At 41.0% G+C, this 19,525-nt stretch overlaps 1 protein-coding gene across 1 annotated transcript in view; it reads right to left on the bottom strand.

Annotated features, from left to right (window-relative positions):
• Positions 1-268: 268 nt before the first annotated feature.
• Positions 269-19,525, bottom strand: part of CTPS1 (CTP synthase 1) — a 72,024-nt gene continuing 52,767 nt past the window's right edge. The window contains exons 16-19 of the mRNA XM_089686285.1: positions 17,032-17,128; positions 14,150-14,294; positions 6,632-6,722; positions 269-523 (exon numbers count right to left, since the gene is read on the bottom strand). Of these exons, the coding sequence (XP_089542411.1) occupies positions 6,638-6,722; positions 14,150-14,294; positions 17,032-17,128 (327 nt within the window). The 3' untranslated portion in view covers positions 269-523; positions 6,632-6,637. The remainder of the gene's footprint in view (positions 524-6,631; positions 6,723-14,149; positions 14,295-17,031; positions 17,129-19,525) is intronic.

Below are 19,525 nucleotides of genomic sequence, written 5' to 3'. Positions count from 1 at the left end.
GACAGCCTGGGTGGTGCCCACAGTGATGTAAGAAAAAAAGCTTTGGAGATTTGCAGTGAATTCAAAATCCTTAGATTAAAAAGGTATTCATCTGTCAAGCTATTAGTAACCATACTAGAAACATCCAATACCAACACTCTGAAGACATCCAATGCATGTTTATTAGTAACATGAATGAGCAAAACCCATCTGCTGTGTTTTCCTGGAACCTACTATTACATGTTTATACCGGATTGTTGCTTTTCAATATAGACACAGAACTCTGGTGTATGGTGATGGAATATTTTATTTATTCCATATGTAAAGGCTACAACTCTAATAGTTGTATGGTAGGAAAGGCAGATTAATCCAATAATACTGGCAAAGAATATTGACATTCATTTTACAAAACATGAATCATGTCTAGCTTTGAAGAAATTGACAAAATAAGCTGTCCCAGCATCGTCCATGTAAAAAATTTAAAAAAAAGAAAAACAAAAAACCAACTGTACAACTTTTACTTCAACTGGTGGACACGCGTCACCTGAAAAATGGAAGAAGATTTTAAATCATTAGCTGCAATTATGAAGCAAAGTCTGCATATTTTAAATGCATTGTACTAAAGGCACCTTAACCACCTTCCGCCCGCCCTATAGTACGACGGGCGCAAGGTGGTTCTCTCGTTCTGATAGGACGTCATACCATTCTCACTGCGCATGTGCGGCTCAGGGAGCGCGCAGCGATCACCGATGCCCTGTGTCCCTCGGACACAGCGGATCATGGAAAGAGCCGAAGATGTCGGCTCGGTCATGTGATCAGCTGTGTCCAATCACAGCTGATCACATGTAAACATGGAAAAGCCGGTTATCAGCATTTCTCTCCTCTCGAGCTGTCACGCTGACACAGTTCAAGAGGTGAGGAGAGCCGGTAATCAGCTTTCCGCGGAGGGGACATGTACACTGATCAACAGGGCATTGATGATCAATGTGGCCCCAGAAGTGCCACCTGTCAGTGCCCATCTGAGCTGCCTTTCAATGTCACCCATCAGTGCTGCCAATCAGTGCCACCTATCAGTGCCAGTCAGTGTCGCCTATCAGTGTGCATCAGTGCTAGTCAGTGCCGCCTATCAGTGCCAATCAGCGCCGCCTATCAGGGCCCATCACTGCAGCCTCATTAGCGCACATCAGTGAAGGAGAAAATTATTTACAAAATTGTATAACAAAAACTAAGAAAAAAAAAAGTTTTTTTTCTTCAAACTTTTCAGTGGTTTTTGGTTTAAGAAAAAATTAAAATCCCAGAGGTGATTAAATACCACCAAAAGAAAGCTCTGTCTAAAAAAATGATACAAATTTCATATGGGTACAATGTTGCATGACCGCGCAACTGTCAAAGTTTGACAGCGCTGAAAGCTGGAGATTGGCCTGGGCAGGAAGGGGGTATAAGTGCCCTGTAGGCTAGTGGTTAAAGAAATATGAATTTTATGCACAACTGTGCTATGTTTAACCACTTCCCTACCAGGCACGGTTACCCCCTTCCTGCCCAGGCCAATTTTCAGCTTTCAGCTCTGTTGCACTTTGAATGACAATTGCATGGTCATGCAACATTGTACCCATATGACATTTTTATCAATTTTTTTGAGACAGATAGAGCTTTCTTTTAGTGGTGTTTAATCACCATTAGGGTTTTTATTTTTTGCTAAACAAACCAAATACAACTGAAAATTGTGAAAAATTTTTTTTACTTAGTTTCTGTTATAAGATTTTGTAAATAAGTAATTTTTCTCCTTCACTGATGTGCGTTAATGAGGCTGCAGTGATGAGGAGGCACTGATAGTTGGCACTCATATATGGCACTGATAAGCAGCACTGATAGTTGGCACTGAAAGGCAGCTCAGATGGGCATGGATATGTGGCACTGATATGTGGCAATGATCGGGCTACACGGATGATTATCAGTAAAAAAAAAAAGAAGTCCTTCCTGATCCCCCAAGAGGCAATCTGATATTGCCTGGATCAACTATGTAGTGGAACAGTCTGTCTGATTTCAGTTGAACTAAATGGAACGTTTAGGTTCGACCTCATATTACATACAATGCCTTGGAAACAGTATTCATTATACCCCTTGAAATTTTCCACAATTTGTCATGTTACAACCAAAAACATAAATGTATTTTATTGAGATTTTATGTGATAGACAAACACAAAGTGGCACATAATTGTGAAGTGGAAGGAAAATGATAAATGGTTTTCAAAATGTTTTACAAAAAATATCAGAAAAGTGTGGTGTGCATTTATATTTAGCCCCCTTTACTCTGATACCCCTAACTAAAATCTATGGAGTCCCCAGTGTGTAATTTAATCTCAGTATAAATACAGCTGTTCTGTGAGGTTTGTTGGATAATATTAGTGAACAAACAGCATCATGAAGGCCAAGGAACACACCAGGCAGGTCAGGGATAAAGTTAGGGATAAGTTTAAAGCAGGCTTAGGTTATGAAAAAATATCCAAAGCTTTGAACATTTCATGAAGTACTGTTCAATCCATCATCAGAAAATGGAAAGAATATGGCACAACTGCAAGGAGAGCTTTAATCAGAGAAGCAGCCAAGAGGCCCATGGTAACTCTGGAGAAGCTGCAGAGATCCACAGCTCAGGTGGGAGAATCTGTCCATAGGACAACTATTAGTCATGCACTTCACAAATCTGACCTTTATGGAAGAGTGGCAAGAAGAAAGCCATTAGAAGTCCCGTTTGCAGTTTGTGAGAAGCCATGTGGGGGGACACAGCAAACATGTGGAAGAAGGTGCTCTGGTCAGATGAGACCAAAATTGAACTTTTTGGCCTAAAAGCAAAAAGCTATGTGTAGCAGAAAACTAATACTGCACATCACCCTGAACATACCATCCCCACTGTGAAACATGGTGGTGGCAGCATCATGTTGTGGGGATGCTTTTCTTCAGCAGGGACAGGGAAGCTGGTCAGAGTTGATGAGAAGATGGATAGAGCCAAATACAGGGCAATCTTAGAAGAGAACCTGCTAGAGTCTGCAAAAGACTTGAGACTGGGGCAGAGGTTCACCTTCCAGCAGGACAACATCCCTAAACATACATCCAGAGCTACAATGGAATGGTTTAGATCAAAGCCAATGTGTTAAAATGGCTCATTCAAAATCCAGACCTAAATCCAAATGAGAAACTCTGGCAAGACTTGAAAATTGCTGTTCACAGACGCTCTGCATACAATCTGACAGAGCTTGAGCTATTTTACAAAGAAGAATGGGCAAAGATGTCACTCTCTAGATGTGCAAAGCTGGTAGAGACATACCCAAAAAAACTTGCAGTTGTAATTGCAGTGAAAGGTGGTTCTACAAAGCACTGACCCAGGGGGGCTGAATACAAATGCACACCACACTTTTCAAATATTTGTAAAAAATTTGAAAACCATTTATCATTTTCTTTCCACTTCACAATTATGTGCCACTTTGTGTTGGTCTATCACATAAAATCCCAATAAAATACATTTATGTTTTTGGTTGTAACATGACAAAATGTGGAAAATTTCAAGGGGTATGAATACTTTTTCAAGGCACTGTAGTTTTGGTAGATCTAAAGGAGATTGTGCACTCTCTGATCAATCAGATTGTAAAAAGTGTATGGCCAGCTTTAGGGCTCTTTCACACATACATACAGAGTAAAATCCACCTGTTGTGACACCCAACATATTCACATTTTACAAGCGTCAGGCATTTTTTTCGCTGAAACGCTGCTTCTAGGAGAGTTAAATAAAACATCCAGTGTGCATAAAGCCTTTTGCAAAATATGCCCATATGCATGAAACTGTGAGCATCAGCAGCTATGTGCATATAACCACGCACAGTGTATGTGTCAATGGGCTAAATTATGCTACAGCTATGACTCCCAGACACTACAACAGGTACATTTTATTCTGTATGGCTGGATGCTGGAGCCCTTAGCCAGTAGAGAATGTATTTGTAAAGATACTGGCTTCCAGCATTGCACACATCTGGCAATTTAATCACTTAAGGGGACCATGGAAATATGCACCAGCAGGCCATCTGTAAATAAGGAAAAAAAGCCCCACTCACTGCACCTGAAGTCCTCAAAAGTACCTGTGGTTTCAAATAGCCACATATGGGATAAAAAGAGGCATGATCTAGAGAACATACCACTCCATGGGCCTTCCCCACCAAAAGGTCTTCAGAGATAGGTTTCCAACAGATGGGTTAACCACAGCCCTTGACAAGACAACTGTGTGGCTGTCTCACACACTGCAAATAAATACCAAGGCAAGAGTCTGCAGCAGAGTCTAGTGCCAAGGTACACATTACAAGCTGATCCTACTACTTTTTCTTAGTGGGGAACAGGTATGGCTTCTGTGGGAATGCGGAGGAACAAATGATCCAGAAAGCTGTAAATGAACCCTTTCTGGCTCTGCAGCAACTAAAGAAACTGTCCTTATAGCGTTAATCATGATGTCTGTCCAAGAGGGCTGTTCTACCCTCACGAACTGTCTATTGCATCTTTTTGTATATGGAGGCAGATTGATTCAATGAAAGTTAGTTTTAGAAACATACACGTTTCTATTGGGTGAATGCATGTGTGTGCCTATGGAGTACGAGGGCAGTACTTAGGTGCTGTTTTTCAATGCAGTTGGTTATTTTTCCTACAGGTAAGTCCATCCATGAAATGCCAGCTGGGGTTAGGGAAAACCTGCTGATCAAAGGCCATTGTCTGATCTGACAAAAATCAGCTGGATTAAACAAACCTTTTCGCCTGTACATTTCAACCAAAAATATCTCACATTTATTTAAAGTGACTCTAAAGGTTTGGGGTTTTTTCTCTTAAAAATAGGATACATATTATACTTACCTGCTCTGTGCAATGGTTCTGCAAAGAGCAGCCCAAATCCTCCTCTTCTCAGGTCCCTCGCCAGCGCTCCTGGCCCCTCCCCTTGTCCAGTGTCTCCAGTAGCAAGCCAATAGCTTCCGCTGCTGAGACTCAGCCAATGAGGAGCGAGCCAAGGCTATCGTGCACATTGGTGGATTGAGAGGGAGCTCAGGCGAGCGTATAGGAGGGCATAATAGGGAGCACACTGAAGGTATTTTATCATCATGCATAAAATGCATGAAGGTAAAAACCCACTAGCTTTTAAAACTACTTTAAGTCAAATATGTCCATCAATCAAGAACACAATCATTGGTGAAAGATAGCTGTAATTTACTAAGAAGCAGGACTTATTTCAGCTGGAATGTGGCAGAATGGAGTTCTGCTACCTCCGATGCTGGCCCTTTGCTTTCAGCTCACTACTGTTACTTATTTGGAGGGAGGGGGAATTGGCTGGGAAAGGAAGAGGATTTATAACCCGTACTCTATACATAGCCAACTCCTGAACTCTGCATTCTACACATCGCACACTCCTAAACTCTGCATGCAGCACACTCCTGGAATTTAATGCCCATTTAGGGTTCATGCACACTGGGCTTAAAAAATTGCCAGTTCTGACAGAAAAAAAAAAAAAAAGGTTCATATAAAACATTTTTGTACAGGCATTTAGGAGTGTTTAGCTTTTTTTTCTGCCAAAAACACAAGCCAGAAGGGTTTTTCTTTTCAGCCTGTGAACACGGAGCTTAAAATATGCCTCTAAACATCCTAATGTGCATGGACACATAGGATAACACTGAACTGCTTCTACAGGCAAAACACAAAACTCTTGTAGCGTTCTTTAAGCAATTGTGGCAAAGCCGAATCGTGTTTTAGGTAAAAATGGATGGCACAAAAACATTGTAGGCATATAAAATGTGTGTATCATAGATATAAACTACACATTGTAACACATCAGATCAAACATGCACATAAACAAACCAGGTTGCTCGACACTTTGTCAAAACCTTCCCTAATATACACCTTTTCCGACTGACCAGTTTTGAGTTGAGACAGGAGAAAGTGGGTCCTTTGAAGGTGTCTGATAATTGCAGGAATATTCTTAGTACCCTGTCATCTGCCTTTTCTATACCACTGTTTTATGGACTGTTTCTGAGCCCATTAAATCTCTCCCTGGAAAAGAACTGTTGGACTTGTTGCTGTGGGAAAATACATTTAAAAATACACTCGTCATCTGTGTGTGTCATATTAGACAACAAATGTGTGGTGTGTTTTTCCAGTAATACAGAGAGATTTGGAATCGTAGGCAGAATTGTGGAGATTCCGCCTGTGATCCCAAATCACTAGATGTGAACAGGCCTAAAAATAATTCGATCAGAATTATGGATCTGTATATTGTATTTGCAGCTGCTTGTACACACACATGGTAAACACTTTACACAGAGCCAAACTCTGATTTTTTTTTTTAACCATTATGACTAACAAACAGCATTGATTGTTTATTCATAATAATGACAAATCACTACGTTTAGATAAGGGGTGAGGGCTCTGTGCTGGCCGCTCCTTGAGCTTCAAAAGGGGACAGAATTACAGACAACATATAGGAGCATTTTAGGGGACAATGAGCCACTAAGCCAAAAGATCTCTTTCTTGCAAAAAAAGAAAATAACTATGGAAAACCTTCCATGAGATATGGATCTTTAATGTGTGCGTTTTCCATATGTAAAGTACAAGGTAGACAAGTGCCTATTACCTAGCATCAGTCATGATTTATTACTGGTAGTTTGAGTTCTGCAATCTCTGTGTCAGGAGAACTGTTGTCGCTTCTGTCACTGTACGTATCCCTGTAAATAAAATGAGAACATCTTATTAAATCAAACATGGGTTTCCTCAAGGGCTGAGAATGTTAAGCTGGCCACACGCTAAACAATCTAATTGCACAATCTCTCCTTTAGATCTACCATCAACTATGTAGTGGAAGAGCCTGCCTGATTTGATACAAACTGAATGAAATGTTTAGGTTTGTCCTCATATTACATAGTTTTGGTAGATCTGAAGATAGTTTGGAGATTGTAAAATCTGATTGTATAGTGTATGGACAGCTTTAGGGCTTTTGTACACGGTCAGACATTACAGCATATTACCGTACAGAGTAAAATCCACTTCTGGTGGTGCCTAGGAGCTACAGCTGTAGCCTAATTTAGCCCATTTACATTTATTGCAAAATATGCCCATATACATGAAACTGTAAGTTCCAGGAGCTATGCGTGTGTATAGCTACATGCAGCGTATTTTACAATACATGTCAGTGGGCCAAATTATGCTGCAGCCAAGGCTCCTAGGTACCATAGCAAGCAGATTTTACTCTGTATGGCTGTACACTGGAGCCCTTAGCTAACAGAAAAGACTTCCTGATCAATAACAATGAACTTCCCTTATTTGTTCTTTTGCCCAATATATAAACCAACCAAGTGCAAATACTTACTAGACTGGGATTGTATTCATCATAAAATGCATTTTGTGATGTTCACTGGGGGGGAAAACGAACACAGAAACTGTTGGCTTATACTGCCACTAACAGGAGGTTTTGGATACTGCAAACAAAAAAATCTTTGGTCAGCCTGGTACAACCCATCCGACTTCCAGGTCTAAAGCTGGCTATAAGCCAGTAGTATTTTGTTAGAATTTTTTTTTTTTTTTTTTTTTTTTTTTACTACAGAGTATTTGTTCGATTTTCTAATCATTAATGGGGATAAGTTAACGTTCATTTTTGACCTCAGTGATGAGAAAATTCAAAGGAGCAGGATGAATTTGTTCCAAAATCAAATGTTAACCATTTCAATACCGTGCAATTTTACACCTTCCTGCCCAGGCCATTTTTCAGGTTTCAGCGCTCTCACACTTTGAATGACAATTGCGCGGTCATACAACACTGTACCCAAACTAAAATTTTATCATTTTCTTCACACAACTAGAGCTTTCTTTTGGTGGTATTTAATCACCGCTGGGGTTTTTATTTTTTGCTAAATTAACAAAAAAAAGACCAAAAATTTTGAAAAAAAACACACATTTTTCTTTGTTTCTGTTATAAAAGTTTACAAATAAATAATTGTTCTTCATAAATTTAGGCCGAGATGTATTCTGCTACATGTCTTTGGTGAAAATAACCCAAATTAGGATGTATTTTTTAGTTTGTAGGAAAGTTATAGAGTTCACAAACTATGGTATAGATCTGAATATTGATCAATCCTGAAGTACTGACAGCCAATCTAATATCTTGAGGTCCAGGAATGTCAGAATAGTACAAATATCCCCAAATGACCCCTTTTTGCAAAGTAGACAGTCCGACGTACTTCATAAGAGGCATGGCGAGTTTTTTGAAGTTGTATTTTTATGTCAATTTTTCGGAAAATGAAAAAATTAAAAAAATTATTTTCACTATTTTTTTTTTACATACTGTCACCAGTGCAGTACAGCGTCATCATATAACTGGCATGGCGGTTAACAGGGACACTGACTGGTGACAGTATGAAAAAAATATATATATATATTTTTTTTTTATTATATTTAATTTTTTATTACATTTTTTTTAATTTTTTTTAAGATTTTTTTTTCAAATTTTACTATGACCAAAGTAGTACAATGTTACCATAGTAACACTGTACTACTTTGGGGAAGTGATCAGTATTTTTTTTTTTTTTTTTTTTTTTTACACAATTTGCTTATAGCAAAGAATTACTTTGCTATAAGCAAGCATTTACCTGAATGAAATCGATTCATTCAGCTTTTTTTTTTTTTTTTGTGCTTAGCTGTGATTTGGTCACAGCTAATCACATGACATGTGCATGTGATTAGCTGTGACCATTCACAGCTAGGCACTAGTATACAATGGATGGCATCATGAATGAAGCCATCCATTGTATACAACTGTCATGTGACCCGCTGTGATTGGTCACAGCAGGTCACATGGTACCAGCAACGGGAGCCGGTACTCGGATCTGTCATCGGCCATGTCCGAGGTGCACGGCCCGTGACAGATCCCGCTGCTGCGCCGCTCTGCATTACCGCAAACGGCGCATGTGCGGGAGCACGCCAAATGGCGTGCACCCGGAATGAAGAAGCACATCTGAAGCCGCCAAACGGCCATTGGCCGGGCGGCTAATGGTTAAAAGCCAACAAAATTTTGAAATACTTTCACAGGACATTTGTCAAGCTGTCAAACATGCTGGGAATTTTTGTAAGATCTTTTCCTTGAAAATGACCTTAAAATGAGCTTCAGTTTTGTGGAAAAGCAGTACCAAGTGCATGATCATAGAGTGGGACCAGTCTCCCTCAATGAACTCCATGGAATGGATTTTACTGTGAGAACGAAAACCCCAAGAATTGGAGCCTGTTGGGAAGTCTAATAGCAGTCCAACTGAAGGGTGGACGGCAGCGGAAAAAGCACTAACAGGCCCACAAAAAAACTGCCTGCAGAAGGTCCTTACATCAGAAACTTGGCATCAGATGAGGCCTGAAAAACCGCTGGTAAAACTTGGGAGAACATGTGAACAGAAGACTAGGGGGTAACTTAAGATTGTAAGCTTGATTGATGATCTGTCTGTACCACTGAGAAAAAATGGAAGGACAAGCAGGTTGAGTCAGTCTTTCTAATGGAAATAGTAATGGTGAGGTAGCACAGAAAAGAACTAAATCCAGGCAATGGAGGGAGATTTCCTTCTGATGAACTAGGGCCAAACAGGAATGGAAAAAAGAACAATGTCCAGGTTAAGGTGAAAGTTGAACCTACCTGAAAGGATGTAATTCCTGGGCCTCGTTACATAAGACTGCCAAAACAGACTCACAGAGGTGATGGCAACAAGGAAAACATCCTGGTGAGTGAGTGGAAAGACGAATATACCCAGATACAAAAAGCAGTTTTTAAAGTGCCAAAAGAACCAAATTAAAATCCCACAGAGTCACAGTAAGAATACATAGGGGGCGCCACATGGGGGGGGGGGGGGGGGGGGGCTGGAATTCCCATGAATGAAAGCCTCCCACTCTACACCAAGCAAAGCATGTTTTCCACATAAAAACGACAGACCTTGTAAGAAGTAGACTTCCACTTTTAGTATTGTGGCCATCAGACATTCAGAGATGCCACTGTCTGCAAGAAACTAGGCTTCAACAGCCATGCTGTTTAAGCTGACAACTGAGAGACATGGTGGTAAATCAATCCTTGGGACAGTCCACTTACAGATCCTTATACCTGGAGCCACAAACTAGAAGTTCAAATGAACCACAGAAAAGCGAAAGAATGGCTGGTACATTGGAAAAATTAGGACAAGCAAGTACGCACCATTGATCTCCATAGTTTCCCTGGTGAAGTCATGAAGAAACACCTGGTAGATTCCATGCTGACATTTTGGGCCTAAAGTAAGACCTTTAGGACTTGAGATCGGAGGTGAGGAACATGCCTCTTCATTTGGTTTGATGACACTGAACAGGCTGGAGTAGAACCCCCTGAAGCAGTTCTGACACCAGGAGTAAAGCAATGATGCCCAGCTCCAGAAGGTTGGATAGAGCTGCACTGAGCTAAGCTGTTCGACGACACAGGCAGGTTGAAAGTAACGACCTGGAGAGGAAGCAAAACTGCAGCTTGTCACCTCTGGAAACCATCGCCTGCTGCACCCCTTCAGATAGAGATTCTGCTGGGGAAGGTGTGGGAGTGCACTTATGGTCTCTGCAGTCAGTAATGCCATTTGGCCATAAAATCTTGCATGACTTATTCTCTCTGGATACAGCTGAGGAGGTGGCCATGCCTGATTACGCTAGGAGATTCAGAAGACAATGACACCAACAGACTAGAATTTTAGCCTCTGATAGTCTGACACCTCAGAAGGCATGCTAAAGACAGCATGGGAAACGTTAGTGGATTGTGAGCTAGAGGCACCTGGTATAGTGGGATTGTCCCCTCTAAACGGGGCATGTTACCAGAAGGCAACATAACTCAGGGTATGAGGCAAAGCCTCAAACACTCTCAAACTGAGTTGCTTGGGTAGCAGGTGTAAGTGTCTGCCAACAGAAGGTAACCAAGGCCACTGAAGGCAGGCAGGAAAAATGAATTGAGAATTGAAGTTTCATATGTCTCTTACAAACAAGAGTAGCAGTGGAAAGTTGTTTCCTCAAAGCTGAAAGGCAGGAAAAAGCACAGTTGGCAGCTCCACCAAGCAGATGACACCAGTGCTCATATTCCCTCAGTGTTACCCCTTCCACAGCAAGACCAACAAAAAGCAAGAGAATTAAAGTGGCTCAGTGCTCCTTAATAACTAGGTAGACTCACTCTTTAACAATTTCAAGTCTGGACACTTTCACCCCCTTCCTACCCAGGCCAATTTTCAGCTTTCAGTGCTATCACACTTTGAATGACAATTGCACGGTCATGCAACACTGTACCCATATGAATTTTTTAGCATTTTTTTTCAAACAGATAAAACTTTATTTTGATGGTATTTATTCACCACTGGGATTTATATTTTTTTGCTGTATGAATGAAAAAGTCCAAAAATTTAGAAAAAAAAAGTTTTTCTTATAAAATTTTGCAAATAAATTTTTCTTTATAAATCTTGGCCAAAATGTATTCAGCTACTGTATCTTTTTAATAACAAAAAAAAAACCCAAATTAGTTTATAACCAAAAATTATAATTTTTTTAAAAAATTTTTTTACATTTTTTCATATTACTAGTTTGTTTTTTTTAACCCCTTCACGCCTAAGGGTAAAACAAATCTAAATGCCTAAGCACAATTTTTCAACGGTGAAATGTGTTAGTAAAACCATACATATCATCACAACTACTTTGTACATCCAGGTGAATTATACTTTTTTTTTTTCCCCAGGACAAATTGTGCTTTTATTTGGTGGTAAATGGTAATGATATCTCCTGATTTTTTTTTTATTATTATTATTATTATTAAAGGAAAACTGGCCCAAAATAGTAAAAAAAAAAAAAAAAATCTTTTTTTTATTTAACTGTGTGTTTCTTGTTACTGCCATAACCTACCAAAGAACAACCCAAAATAAATTCTCCAGCTCTTGACAATCGCAGGGATACCATATATTTGTTACATGTTGTTTGTACCCGTAGTACAGCCCAGAAACAATAGTGCTCATTTTGATTTTGTCTTTTTTTACCTAAAACACACTGACATTGACATGAATACCAAATTTTTATTTTTTTTTCTAATTCTGTCCTTCGACTCTGACCTTTGACCCAAACACTAACCCTGGCGCTGAACTGGATCAAACTTTGATCTAGGTATTTTGTCTTTATTTTTTAATATTTATCTTTTTTATTCAACAGTTTTTTTTCCCCTCTATGCCAGGAGTTAGAGAGATACAATATCTCTCTCCTCCATTCATAGAGAGAGAAAAAAAAACAAAGGGGGCCAGGCTGTACAGTGACTGATCACTGTGATAGCCAATCAGAGGCTATTACAGCGATCATGTGACCCGGAATCGGGAGTCCCGGGTCCCGATCGTTAGAACGGGACCCGGTGCTCTCAGTGACACTGCGGTCTGTGTGTTGGGAGCGCGCCGTGAGGTGCGCTCCCAGCACAAAGACATATACGCAAATATGTGGCCCCACGGAAAAAAGCCCAGTTCTGTGATGCCGCATATTTGTGTTACGTCGGTGTCAAGGGGTTAACATACTGTCACCGTAGCAGTACAGTGTCACCATAGTGACACTGTACTACTTGTGGGGGATGAAGAATTTTTTTTTTCCTTTTTGTACACGGACTGCTTTTACACCCATAAAAAGGCTGTAAAAGCAATTATTTCTATTTCTCTCTGGCTGCATTCTTGCAACCATTGAGAAATACTGTGAGAGCTGTGATTGATCACAGCTTGTCACATGGTACAAGGCTGTTGTGAATAATTTTGTACCATGTGACCTCTGATTATTCACAGATTTCACAAGTAGTAAGCAATGATGTCAGGAAGTGACATCTTGTTTACTACTGCTCATGTGATCACTGATTGGCCAATAAGTGATCACATGAATCAAGACCTCACACATAGGTCCCGTACAGCAATCAGTGTTCCAGACACAGCGGGCACCGAATCGCAGTGCCGCGTGCTCCCGTGGAGCACGCACAGGCAGTGAATGCAGGTGACATTTAGAAACGTCTGCAGTGCTCCCGTCCGGCCGTTTATAGACATGGGCCGAACAGGAAGTGTTTAAGTAGGCTATGCAGGACAAGCACCAATAGCTTTCACAGACACGGTCAAGTGCTGAGGCAGTGCCATAGCTCTGGATCTGAAAAGTGCTCTGCAGCTAACTTAAGAGGTGCTCAGGAAAAATGATGTGTGCTTGACACTCCAACCAGCAGGTGAAATTGGTGGTGATACTCCAGGTGTTAACCCTAACAGCAGTGAACAAAGCAGTGACAAGAAATTAGAAAGGTGCCCTAAAGGAGCAATCATAATGTATTTCCGATGCTTCAGCCAAAATGCCCTACACACAGAATGTTCATTCAGAGACAGGGTCATGTTCTGGGAGTCTGCTTAGGTTCTGAACCTGGAAAGTGCTCTGGTAACTGATGAGCACAAGCAAGTCTGGAAATTGCCACAATGCAGAGTCCAGTTCCTGAAGGTCACATTCCAGTTTTCTTGTTTGCCAATGTTCAATGAATGAGAAAGACATACCTGTTGATCAAGTCAGAAATTCAAAGCTGTCCTGTGTTCAGTGCTTACTTCCTGTGTTGTCTCAGAGGAGTAATTAGCCTTCCTAGTGCATCTCAAGACTACAGAATGATTAGCCTTGTGGAGATGGGAGAGTAAGTGGGTTGAAGTGGTTTGGCAAGAGAAAACTAGGCAAGGTCAACAACACTCAAAAAGGCTGTGTGTTGTCAGCTCAAAGCAGAACTTCGAAGCAGAGTGAATTTCTGATAGACAAAAAGGTATTTCTGTACCTGTAAGGTCTGTAAATGGATAAAAGATAGGGAAATGTGCATGTATTGCACAGATATACCGCATAAAACATAGGGAAAGACATTTATGTGTGCTACTTTAAAACTAGCCTAATTTAAATAAAGGAAGCCTGACAGTCCCTGCCAATTACAATTCCTTTGTTTATGGAAATCAGTATGGCCACTTGCTGGGGGAAAAAAACAAAAATAAAAAAAACACACACAAAAAACACACTACAGACCTAATGACACTAATAGGACCGACTTTCCATCAATTCTAGCAGTAAATCAACACAGAACTAAATACTCCAGTAAATTTACCTGGGGGAGAGGCGGCATCCCCTCTCAATATACTGGGCTAGTCTCCCTGCAGAGGCAAGCAGCAAGCCAAAATATGGAGGGGAGGGTTTGATAGGACGGGATGTGAACTCTGGATGATACTGAATGCCAACAAAGTATGGGTGATCTAGAAAAACCACAAGAAATTATGTTATAAACAATAAAATACCTTAAGTACTAGCAAAAATCAATTAAAGAGGATTTATTTCTGTTTAATGTACGAAAATACAATATGTTAGGGGTGCCCAACCTTTTGAAGAGAGAGGGTCATCTCCATGTGATTTGGTAACTGTTAGCAGGAGACAATGAAATGGTTCAGGATTTCTTTTTTATTTTGTATAGCATAATGAACATTTTCCTCCTGCAGCTGCTGAATGCCAGCTGGAGGGAGCAGTTGCAGGAGGAAAATGAAGAAGATCAGTTCCTGTATATGCCGCTATGACTACCCCTCCTGTCCAAGTGTAAAACAAAATGTGACAAGGAGGCCAAACAGGCTGGGATGGAGTCACCATTGCGACTTCTGATGTGGTTGGAGGGGATGTAGTAAAGGCACGTCTCAACTATGGGGTTTTACTGCCCCCCAAACTGCAAATGCAAATATAATGAGCCCTTACTGTCCTGAACCCCCTATAAGATTGCTTTCACACTGATGTGCTGCGATTTACTAACAGCACTTCTGAAAGTGCAAAAATCCCATGCCAAATCCATCTAGAAATGGTAGCAGAAGATGACACCACACCTTTTCTCGGCCCATCCGTGATCACAAAAAGGGAATCCAACTGCTGAAAGGACTCTGTAACAGACAGATCAAAGTCCTGCACTACGAGACCGCAAAGCTGATGGTCTTTCCAGATTACTCTATAGATACACAGAACCTCCGCTGGTTCTTTGACCACGCCAAGCTTAACCTCAATCCGACTTGTCTGCAGGTGCAAGATGGTGAGTCCATTAATTTCTTCACTTGCACCGAGGAGGTCTCACAATGGCTGGATACTCTGCCTAAAGCGTGATCACCTACAACTACTTGTCGGAAATCAGAGAGGTCTACAGGCAGCAAAGATGACCCCTCCATCCTGTGGTAGAGAATGGGAGATGCTGTGTCCGTCAATGAACTTTTATGGTGAGTAACAAAATATCCTGTATTTCTCTTCTAGCTTATGCTGGAGTCGTTCTACAGGCTGCTAGAAATGTCCCAGGTGGAGTGTACTTGGTATCACTCCACCTGGGATAGGAGCTGGCACTACAGGGATAGCATCACCTTATGTATCTCCTGAATGGCAGGTCAACAAGCCCAGATCACAAACAGATTTGTCTACCCCAGACATGCGCTTCCCTGGTTTGAGGTCGATGGCCACATATTGCACCTCTGCAATATGTAATGCCAGTATAGAATCTGTTCTTGAAATCCCTGACACCTCTCATGAAAGAAACCTAGAGGCTTCCATTGTTGACTTCTTGTCCTAAAAAACACTAACTGACTGGCATCAATACTTTGTGTCACTGACCCAGAACAGGCCTGCAAAGCTGCTATTGACTATTCTTTCATTTTCCCAATCTACATACAGTTAGGTCCATATAGATATTTGGACACAGGCACAATTTTCTTACTTTTGGCTCTGTATGCCACCAGAATAAATTAAAACGAAACAAACAAACAATCTAAATGAATTGGAAGTGCAGACTTTCAGCTTAATTCCAGGGGTTGAACATAAATATCAAGCACAAATTTTAGGAACTGCAACCATTTTTATACACAGTCCCTCCATTTTCAGGGGCTCAAATGTAATTGGACAAGTAAATGTAATCATAAATAAAACGTTCATTTTTAATATTTTGTTGAGAATCCTTTACAGACAATGACTGCCTGAAGTCTGGAACCCATGGACATTACCAAAGACTGGGTTTCCTCCTTTCTAATGCTTTGCAAGGCTCTAACTGCAGCTGTTCAGTTGTTTGTGGGTCTTTCTGCCTTTAGTTTTGCCTTCAGTAAGTGAAATGCATGCTCAATTGGGTTGAGATCAGGTGACTGACTCGGCCATTGCAGAATATTCCACTTCTTTTCCTTCAAAAGCTCCTGGGCTGCTTTGCAGTGTGTTTTGGATCATTGTCCATCTGTACTGTGAAGCGCCGACCAATCAACTGTGCTGTATTTGGATGAATCTGGGCTGACAGTAAAACACTGCAGAATTCATCTGACTGCTTCTGTCATATCATCAATAAACCCCAATGACCCAGTGCCACTGGAAGCCATGCATGCCCATGCCATCACACTGTCTCCACCATGTATTTGCAGATGACGTTGTGTGCTTTGGATCATGAGCTGTTGCAAGCCCTCTTCGCACTTTTTTCTTCCTGTCATTCTGGTACAGATTAATCTTAGTTTCATCCGTACTAAGAATGATTTTCCAAAACTGGTCTGGCTTTTTTTTAGATGTTGTTTGGCAAAGTCTAATCTGGCTTTTCTATTCTTCAGGCGTATAAATGGTTTGCACCTTGTGGTGAACCCTCTGTATTTGCTCTCGTGAAGTATTCTCTTGATCGTAGACTGACAATGATACAACTACCTCCTGGAGAGTGTCCACTTTCAGCTCACATCCATTATATAACTATAGCTTGAATAGATTTTGTTAAATACCTGAAAAAATCTAAAAATGTGCCTGTGTCCAAATATATATGGACCTAACTGTATCTGTTCTAGGTTTGTGCCTCAAAGTATTAGAGACTGCGGCAGCATAACTGCCAATAGACTTGAACTTTCAAAATTCTAGCAAGGGCAGCACTTTTATTTTCCTTTTATGACAAGTTTATTTTAAAACATTAAAAGTAAGAACTCATAAGGTAGTCAAGTTTAGTAAAACACTAACCTTCTAACTCTACCATCTCCATTCTTTCTCCTTCTGTATCCTGTCCAACAAATGTCAGACCTCGGGCCTCCATATCATGTCTAAGCTCTGGGTTTACCTTAATATTAAGGGAAAAAAAAAATTAACAAAATAGTAATAACAATAATAAAAAATATAATCAGGACCACTTTCCTTAATTAAAGCAAAAATCATCTGATTTCCTCGATTTGTAGTTTTATGCAGTCGAGAAGGACATCAGAATTACAAGACACTGACAGTCTCTCTCCCCTCATCCCTTGGCAAGGTACACTTGTGTAGTCATCTTTTGCTGCCTCCCCACTGAGCTCTCACGCTCAATTCCCTAATGAAGTGGGCCTTCTGGGTATAGGGGAGCATAGGACCATGCTCAGACCTTAGTAGTCATCCACTTGGGTAACCCTGGCAAACCCTCAGACGCTAGAGCTTACCTAGGCTGGAACCCTGGGGTCATGCATTTTGTAAATGGCAAAGCAGAAACACGCCTGTTATGGTGTCTACCATACATGCAGCACTCATGTGAGTGGCAGAAGTACAGTAAACTGTATTATTTGAGGAAAAGAAAATGTTCTGCTAAAGAATTTATAAACCCCATATAATATTAGAAATCACTGTGTCTGTATTTGCGATTTAAAATTGTCAACACGCAAAGCTTCTCAAAACTGTTAGGCACTGAACAAAGGCATGTGGCGTATTTCACTGAACAAGCTGCCAGGACAGCTGTGTTTAGTGGAGCTTAGGGCACCTGATGCTCTCTGCTCTGTAAGAGCATGATCCTGAAATAAACTCTACTAGTCCAGTTAGCTGCAGTTTGACTGAAAATACAGAAAGAACTGGTGGAAGAACTGTGCCTGCAAGCATAACCACTCCAATACTGGACACTTTCACTCCCTTCCTGCCCAGGCCAAACTTCAGCTTTCAGTGCTGTCACACTTTGAATGGTGTCTAACATTTCGCAATACTATATTATGACTTCCCAAAGCGATATTGGTGTTTTCCGGTTTTAGCCCAGGTACCTTTACATATAATGACAATTGTTTGTCTATTAGTCCATTGTTATGCATTTCTCCCGGAGAGTTGCAATGTTCCCCAACGTCGCTTGTTATGTCCTGTAATGGCAGGATTCATGTACATCGCACCATGTTATGGCTATGACATTGGTGTGCTGATACGCATGACATCAGTACACTGGCACACTATTTCACACATGTTGGCATGTTATGTGACCCAGGCGCCATCTTGCCCCTACAATTAGGGGCATGGATAGTATTCCGTGGGTCTATTCACATCTGCAGTCCAAATGGTGCTGGGAGGGGCTTAGCCCCCTTTCATGGGATAAATAGGGGGGTAGATGGGGGGAGGTTTCCCTTCCTCTTCCTTTGGGACCTAGAGCAGTGTTGGGGATGATTCCTTACCTACATATGTCAGCATTTGGTAACCTTGACTATTTTGCATCTGCCTAATAGGTCCTATCACTTGTTTCTGGGTGTTAATAGGTTTTCTGATCCCATGCATGTATTTTTAGCTGCTGCTCCTAGGTTCTTCCATTGGGGTGCCACTTTTTCTTCCCACAGCTCCCAGGCTAGACACCGAGCAGTGGTTTCTATGTGGAGGTGTTATCTTAGACTGTCTATATAGCTGATTTGTAAGAGTGAAACTGGGTAATGGGACTGCCTAGAAGGAAGTTAGCCCTAGGGCTCTCATGCAGAGGATTGGGTAACTCCTGGACTAGAACGTACAAGTCTGGCAACAGAGAGTTAATTAGCAGTTTCTATCGCGGAAGAAAAACTCTGGCTTGAGAGGTGTCTAGGACATGACCTAGATATTCCAAGTGATAAGTTGGTTCCAGGGCTAATATATGAAGGTTGGTGCACTGGATAAATAGTAGGGACATATATGCATGTGTCGTTCCTTAAATGGCAGGAAGTCTCCTTGGTTAAGGAACCCAATGGCAGGGCAGGCAGATTCATATGTAACTTCTAAGCTCAAATGAAGGCATTTAGAACACAGATCCATGAGTGTGCCAATGCCACAATTTGGCCTGGGGGATATGAAAAAGTTAGATGCTCCTAAAAACATTCTGCCACTGCAACTGGAGCAATGACACCCTTTTGTAAGTGATAAAGCAGGGATGTGGGTTTGGAGAGAATCGCTTGCTTGTAGCCCCTGGGACCACACCCATTTTCTGCACCCAATCAGCTGACAGATATTCCCCAATTTGGAAGTGAAGGCACGCCCCTCATGTAGAAAATGTCTGAATGCTTGAAATGCTTAGAGCTACATGTTTTTGGTTAAAAAAAAAAAATCCTAATAGGCATATATTGGTCATACATACACATACACTGGAATTTGTATACTAGTAATGGCAGCAATCAAAGACTTATAGTGGGACTGTGATAGTGAGGGAAAGCAATCTGAAACAGACGCTAGGTGGGAGCTGACATCTCTAGTGCCACTAATGCAGTGATCAGTGCTAATA

This window comes from Staurois parvus, unplaced genomic scaffold (genome assembly GCF_062004578.1).
Source record: "Staurois parvus isolate SC_StPar_1 unplaced genomic scaffold, SC_StPar_1.0 ptg000394l, whole genome shotgun sequence".
Taxonomy (NCBI): Eukaryota; Metazoa; Chordata; class Amphibia; order Anura; family Ranidae; genus Staurois; species Staurois parvus.
This window is presented reverse-complemented; position numbering and strand designations above follow the sequence as displayed.